The 7880-nt window shown below is 51.6% G+C and overlaps 1 protein-coding gene across 1 annotated transcript; it reads right to left on the reverse strand.

Annotated features, from left to right (window-relative positions):
• Positions 1-711: 711 nt before the first annotated feature.
• On the reverse strand, positions 712-4255 carry HOXB4 (homeobox B4). The gene is given in 5 exon segments (XM_077190874.1): positions 712-749; positions 1215-1487; positions 3591-3933; positions 4158-4177; positions 4180-4255. Coding segments are annotated over 5 exon segments (678 nt in total). The 5' UTR covers positions 4184-4255.
• Between the last annotated feature and the right edge of the window lie 3625 nt (positions 4256-7880).

Consider the following 7880-nt stretch of genomic DNA (forward strand, 5'->3'; position numbering starts at 1 on the left):
ATTCTCGCATTTCCCTTCCTGCACCCGCACGGGGTCGCACCCCAAACTCGCACCTGCGTGCATGGGGGCGGTTACAGGGATCGAGTTTGGGATCCTCCTCCTTGTGGGATCGGCATTTGGGATCATCCTCAAAGGATTTGGGTTTGGGATCCTCCTCATTGTGGGATGTGACTTTGGGACCCTCCTCCTTGTGGGATGTGACTTTGGGATCCTCCTCCTTGAGGTATTTGAGTTTGGGATCCTCCTCGTTGTGGGGTTTGTGTTTGGGATCCTCCTCCCTGTGGGATCTGCCCTTGTGATCCTCCCTGTGGGATCGGCCTTTGGGATCATCCTCGAAGGATTTGAGTTTGGGACCCTCCTCATTGTGGGATCTGCCTTTGGGATCCTCCTCCTTGTGGGATGTGACTTTGGGATCATTCTCGAAGGATTTGAGTTTGGGATCCTCCTCCTTGTGGGATCTGCCTTTGGGATCATCCTCAAAGGATTTGAGTTTGGGACCCTCCTCCTTGTGGGATGTGACTTTGGGATTGGAGGAGGAGCTGACCCGATCTCGGCGTTGGGTGATGAAGAGCAGCCCCGCCTTTGCCTACGGTTCAAATAATAATTAAAATAATGATAAAAATTAAGATTAAAAATTAAAGTTATCGCGTTTCCCTCTCTGCACTCGCACGAGTTCACGGCCCGAACACACACACGCATCCATGGGGGCGGTTATAGGGTGGGGGCCGGTCCATGGGATCGAGTTTGGGTTCCTGCTCCTGGCGGGATCTGCCTTTGGGATCCTCCTCCTTGAACGCTCTGCCTTTGGGCTCCTCCTCCTTGTGGGATCTGTGTTTGGGATCCCCCCTGTAGGATCTGGCTTTGGGATCCTCCTCCTTGTGGGATCTGCATTTGGGCTCCTCCTCCTTGTGGGATTTGCATTTGGGCTCCTCCTCCTTGCGGGATCTGCCTTTGGGATCCTCCCTGCAGGATCTGCCTTTGGGCTCCTCCTCCTTGTGGGATCTGCATTTGGGATCCTCCTTGTGGGATTTGTGTTTGGGATCCTCCCTGCAGGATCTGCCTTTGGGATCCTCCTTGTGGGATTTGCGTTTGGGCTCCTCCTCCTCCTCCTCCTCCTCCTCCTCCTCCTCCTCCTCCTCCTCCTCCTCCTCCTCCTCCTCCTCCTCCTCCTCCTCCTCCTCCTCCTCCTCCTCCCTGCGGGATCTGCGTTTGGGATCCTCCTTGCGGGGCCTGCAGGGCTGCGGAGGAGGAGCCGGACCTGACCTTGGTGTTGGGCAGTTTGTGATCCTTTTTCCACTTCATCCTCCGGTTCTGGAACCAGATCTTGATCTGGCGCTCGCTGAGGCTCAGGGCGTGCGCGATCTCCAGGCGCCGGCGCCGCGTCAGGTACCGGTTGTAGTGGAACTCCTTCTCCAGCTCCAGCACCTGCTGCCGCGTGTAGGCCGTGCGCGAGCGCTTGGGCTCCGCGCCGCACAACCCGGGGGCCACTGCCCGGGAATGGGGGGCACGGCGGGGAAAAAAAGGGGGGAAAAAGATGTGAGAATAATAATAAAAAAAAAATGGGGGAAATATGTGGAAATATGGAAAAATAACGGGGGGGGGATGCGTGGAAATATTTAAAGAAATGGGGGTGAAAGATGTGAAAATACAAAAAATGAAAGACGTGAAAATGCAAAAAAATGGGGGGGGGAAATATGTAGAGATATGGAAAAATAATAGGGGAGATATGTGGAAATGCAAAAAAAAAAGTGGGGGGGAAATATGGGGAAATAGTTTTAAAAAATGGGGTGAAAGATGTGAGGATGTTAAAAAAAATGGGGGAAAATATGGGGAAATATAGAAAAATAATAGGGGGGGATGTGTGGAAATATTTAAAGAAATGGGGGTGAAAGATGTGAAAATACAAAAAATGAAAGATGCGAAAATACAAGAAATGAAAGACGTGAAAATACAAAAAAATGGGGGGGGAAATATGTAGAAATATGGAAAAATAACAGGGGGGATGTGTGGAAATAAAAAAAAAAAGTGGGGGGGAAATATGGGGAAGAATTTAAAAAATGGGGGTGAAAGATGTTAAAAAAATGGGGGAAATATGTAGAAATATGGAAAAATAACGGGGGGGGGGATGTGTGGAAATATTTAAAGAAATGGGGGTGAAAGATGTGAAAATACAAAAAATGAAAGATGCGAAAATACAAAAAATGAAAGATGTGAAAATACAAAAAAATGGGGGGGGGAAATATGTAGAAATATGGAAAAATAACGGGGGGGATGTGTGGAAATACAAAAAAAAAGTGGGGGGGAAATATTAAAAAAAATGGGGGTGAAAGATGTGAAAATAGAAAAAATGGGGGTGGAATATAGAAAAATGGGGGGATGTAAAAATATAGGAAAATGGGGGGGAAAGATGTGAAAATATTTTAAAAAGAGGGAAATACAGAAAAATGGAGGGGAAAAAAGTGAAAATACACACGCACACACAAAAAGGGGAAAATATTTGGAAATACAAAAGAATGGGGGGGGATGTGAAAACATGAGGAAAAGAAAAGGGAGAATATATTAAAACACACAAAAGAAAGGGAAAAAAGGGAGAAAAGATGTGAAAACACACACAAAAAAGGGAATACACGAGGAGAAAACACCAAAAAAAAAAGGGAGAACACACAGAAGAAAGGAGAAAATATAAGGGAAAAATAAATAAAAAGGAGGGGGAAAAAAAAGAAAAGCAGAATTACCGAGCCGTTCCTTTAATGGGTTCTTTCCCCCCTCCAAAAATCACATTAAAAAAAAAAGAAGAAAAAGAAAGAGAAGAACCGTCACACATCCTTTGGAAGGGGAGATTTGCTTTTTTTAAAAAAAAAATAAATAAATAAAATGGAAATGTTCTAAAAGTGCCCCCAGAACCGAAGCTCCAATCTCCGCCTCACGGTGGGCGCGGGTTCCTGAAAAATTCGAGGTTTTCCCAGGGCTCCCCCCCGGCCGCGCTGCCCGCGCCCCGTGCGGGTGGAAATTCGCGGAATTACCGCCGAAAGTTCCGCCTGCGCGCTGGGGCAAGGGGCGAGCGCGGGGGCTGCGGGTTGGGAAATGCCTCCTTTAAAAATAAATAATAATAATAAAAAATGAAAAATAAAAATAGAGAGATAAGGAAAACACGAGGAAAAAAAGGGAGGGGGAAAGAAACTGAGGGGAAAAAAAATGAGAAAAAAAAAAAAAAAAAAAGAGGGCAGGGGAGGGGAGGAAACCAGTAAAACTCCACTCAATCCGCCACTTAAATACAAATTACCAAAACATAAAACTTCACTTAGGAAGATTCAACAGCCGTAAAAAAAAAAAAAAAAAAAGGCCAAAAAAAAAAAGAAAAAAAAGCAGCAGCAAAGTAGCCTGGAAGAAACCGGAGGAGGATGGTAACAGAGACTTCAAAGGCACATGGCCAAGCAGAGCAATAAAAATTTATGGAGGATGTAATTATAGCGCTCTGCAAAGCGGCGCTCGTAAATCTCCGCCGGGCGCTGCTTTCACGAGCCGTGCCCGGGCCGCGAGGCGCTGCTCCAACTATAAAGCGAAGCCCTTTTCCCTGCGCCCGCACTCACCCGAGCTTACGTGGGCTTTTTTCATCCAGGGGTAGAGCACGGGCTCGGCGGGGCCGCGGCTGCAGGCGGGGGCCGGGCTGGGGCTGCGCGGCCGCGGCTCGGCCGCTGCGCGGGGCGGCGCGGAGCCCGGGCACGGCGGGTACGGCTGCTCCGCGCAGGCGGCCCGCGGCTCGTGGTACATCGGCTCATGGTGGAAAGAGCTCTCCCGCTGGTGCCGCTGGCCGCCGTAGTATTCCGGCGAGTGATTGGGAAGGTAATCGCTGTGGGAATATTCTTCACAGGGTGGGAACTTGGGGTCCACGTAGTTGGAGTTGATCAGGAACGAGCTCATGGCCATGAATTCCTTGGAATGGCGCGCACGACGCGGGGGGAAGGAAAACAACTCTATCTATATCTATATCTGTAGATCTAATCTATATCTATATATATCTGTATCTATATATATATGGATGGATGTCCCTCTCTCCCTCCGTTCTCTTTCTCTGCTTAAAATTTATTCGTGCGCCCCCCAGCCCCCCCCGCCTCCCTTTGGTGCTTTTCCTGTTTGGCCGAACCCTCCTACTTTACTGTCAAGTGAACAAAGTTGGCTCCATGTGACAGCGCGGGCCAATGGCGAGGGCCACGCCGAGCCCCGGATAAGGAAAATGAGGAAACCTGCGCAGGCCGGGCTCTGCCGGGGCCCCCCGGCATCCCCGGGGAGGCGCTCGGGGGGCGCCCGCTGCCCTCCGGCCGCCCCCGGCCACCCCCGGCCATCCCCGTTCGCCTCCGTTCATCCCCGGTCGCCTCCGTTCACCCCCGGCCATCCCCGTTCAACCCCGGTCAGCCCCGTTCGCCTCCGTTCACCCCCGGCCGCCCCCGTTCACCCCCGGCCGCCCCCGTTCACCCCCGTTCGCCCCCGGTCACCCCCGGCCGCCTCCGTTCACTCCCGGTCACCTCCGTTCACCCCCGGCCGCCCCCGTTCGCCCCCGTTCAGTCCCGGCCGCCCCCGTTCAGTCCCGTTCACCCCCGGTCACCCCCGTTCGCCTCCGTTCGCCTCCGTTCACCCCCGACCACCCCCGGCCACCCCCGGTCACCCCCGTTCACCCCGGCCGCCCCTCGGGGGAGTGTCCCGGGCTGGGGGCTCCGCGCCCCCCGCTCAGGAAGGGAATAACGAGAGCGCGGCCCGGTACAAGCGAGATTTAAAAGCGGGATTTAAAAGCGGGATTTAAAAGCGGGATTTAAAACCGGGATTTCGAAGCGGGATTTAAAAGCGGAATTTCGAAGCGGGATTTAAAAGCGGAATTGATTTAAAAGCGGGATTTAAAAGCGGAATTTCGAAGCGGGATTTAAAAGCGGAATTTCGAAGCGGGATTTTCCGGGGGGATCGCGGCGCTGCCTCCCCCCGGCCCCCGCGGGCGCAGCTGAGCCGCGCTCGCCACCCCCGGGCCGGGGTCGCCGCCCCCGAGCGGGGCTGGCAGAGATGGATGGGCCATGGCCGGGGATCGATAGGGAACGCGGCGGAGAATTCGGGGTGAGGGGGACCCCAAAACCTCCCCCGCGAGAGCAGCGTGGCCGCCCGGGCGGAGCGCGCGTTGAGGAACGATTATGACCAAAAATTACCACGAAAATGATCAAAAACCAAATTAAGTCGAGCCCCGGCGCGGCTTGGCCTCGCCCTGCCGGCCATGAAGAGGCTCTGAAAGGCTTTGAACCCCCCTGAAATCCCCCAATTCCTGCGGGCAGAGCCCCAGGAAAGCGGCGGCGGCAGCGAGGGGATTTTATTGATTCCTGACTCCGCCTCAGCGCCCAGACCACACAAATTAAAGCAAAGGCGGGCGAGCCCCGCTCTGAAACGGCAGCGGCGACCCCAAAATGCCCCAAATGCCCCAAATGCCCCCGGCAGCTCCGCCGTTATCAGCTCGAGCCCTGATAAAGTTTTATCGCAGCAGCGCCGCAGTTGAGCTGAGGTCAAACCCAAAGATTTCTTTGGAGCCCTAAAGCGCTCAAACCCTCGTCCCCACCTTTCTGTTATTTGGATTTTTAGGGGTTTTTTTTGGGGGGGTTTTTAATGGCTTCGGGGTTTGTAGTGTTTGTGTCAACTACATATTCCCCTAGATGCGAATTTGTGACCCAACTTCCTCTACACAAATTCGGATCTACAGGGTACATATAGAAGACAGTTGCGTCCTCCTCGGTCTCAGATCTTCTCCTACCGCCACAATTCTCTTCTGGGGCAAAATTTGGGGTTTTTGGGAGATCGGGGCTGCGCCCCAGGAGAATTCCCCGCCGAGGGGGAAGCGCGATTCGTTAACGCAGCGAGGCTGCAGAGCGCGCAGAGAGGAAAATCGGGATTTTCCCTCCTTTTCCCTGCGCACCTTGGGCGTTATTTTGGGGTGAAAACATCGGGTCCTGGGGTGAAGGTGGAGGCGCGGGCGCGCAAGGAGACGCGGACCCCAAAATTCCGCTTTTTAAAAGAGAAATTCCCCCAAGCTCCGCGGCCACCCCGCCCTGGAAGCCTCGTCACGATTTTTCTGGTGGGCAGCGCAAAGATTTCACCCATTTCTCGTTGCTGGAGGTCACCCAAGGTTTGGGTTTAGCCGTGCGGGGAAATGGGAAAAGAAAAAAAAAAAAGAAAAAAAGGCAAAAAAAAGGGAAAAAAAAAAAAAAAAGAGAAAGAAGCAGATGAAAAGAAATCCAGAATGTAAAGGCAGATGGGACGACAGGTTTTTTTTTTAATGGCAGGCAATTCTTTTTACAACCCGAGAAAAAGATCAAAGGCGTTTCGTTTCCGAAAAAAGGGATATAAAGCAATAAAATATTCATACTGTCTAGGTAATGAACCTTCATTCGGAACTAATGAGGGTAGCATCATGTTGAGATTTCCTTTAAAATTACAGTTGCCCAAGAGATTCAAAGTAGCGCAGCCCCCCCCTTTCTTTTCTCTTTTTTTCCCCTTTTTTTCTGCTTTTTTCCCCCCTCTTTTCTCTTTTTTTTTTTTCTTTTTTTTTTTTTTTGTATTTCAAAAGGCAGAACATTTTCAGGTCAAGTATCTCCCGAATTAATTGCATTTAAATGCCGCGGCGGAGAGGGCATCAGGGAAAAGCTGCATTTACAATTCCTGTCAATGCATTCGGCAGATTCCGAGAACTCCCGCATTTTCCATTAGAAAAATAAAAAAAAAATTAAAATTTCTGGCCAAGAATAAAACCCCCGAATTCTCGAATTCTCCCCGTGCTGGATTTTTCAGGCACTTTCAGGTGAAAAAATCGCTTTTCCTGCTGAAATCTCCCAGCTGAACCCCGAATAACCCAGCGGCGCTCGGAGAACAAACCAAAAGCATCCAAGAAATCATTTCAGACCCTTTAAAAACCCCACATTTCCGGCAGAAATTCCCACCTCAAAATTCACCTTTTCCTCTAAAACCTGCCCGGAAAGTGAGGAGGAACCAACACGGCGGCCACGGACGCCATAAAACACCGCAATAAATCCCGTTACGGCTCCTTCTGGGCTTTAATTTCACTTTAATCCCCTCTTTAGCTCTTTTAGATTTTATTCCTCCTTCCCGGCCCCTCCAAGCCGTTTTATTTATTCCATTTTCTCTAGGAATAGCCAGGCCTTATTCTCGATTTTTAACCCCCTCCCACATCCCTTTAAAAAAATAAATAAATAATAAAATAAATAAATGGGGTTTTTTTTGACAGCGCAGGGCCGGCCTTTGCCGAGCAGCACCCCTAGCGTCTGCCGGGATTCATTTTCCCCCAAAACACCTCCGAGGAATCTCCCCCGATCCCAAATTCCCAACCCGCCCTTCACCTTTGGCGCAACTTTCTCGCTGAATTTTCATTGGGTTGGGGTTTTTTGGTTTTTGTGGGGTTTTTTTTTTTGGCCTCGTTTCAGAGCGGCGCGGGGTGACCTCGGGGGCACCCCCGGATTCTCCGTTTTGAGGAGGGGGTCCCCAAACCCTTCCCCAGAGGGGGGGTCCGGCCGCGCTTCCTACCTGGGCTCAGCGCGGCTCCTTCTGCTCGGGGCGCTCCCGCAGGGCTGGGGGAGCTGGGGAGGCGAAATCCCCCAAAAAACCCCAAAAACCCCCCCAAAATCCTCCCCGAACCCCGCACGGGCCCCTCCCCGCTGCCCCCGCTCCGCTTTTATATCGCGATAATTCCCCTGAACCCCACATTTCCCTCTCGCTGTCCCCAAACCCCACATTTCCTTCTCGCTGCTCTCAAACCCCCAAATTTCCCTCTGGCTTTCCCGAAACCCCCAAATTCCCCTCTTGCTGTCCCCAAATTTCCCTTTCGCTGCTCCCAAATC

This window comes from Agelaius phoeniceus, chromosome 26 (assembly GCF_051311805.1).
Source record: "Agelaius phoeniceus isolate bAgePho1 chromosome 26, bAgePho1.hap1, whole genome shotgun sequence".
Taxonomy (NCBI): domain Eukaryota; kingdom Metazoa; phylum Chordata; class Aves; order Passeriformes; family Icteridae; genus Agelaius; species Agelaius phoeniceus.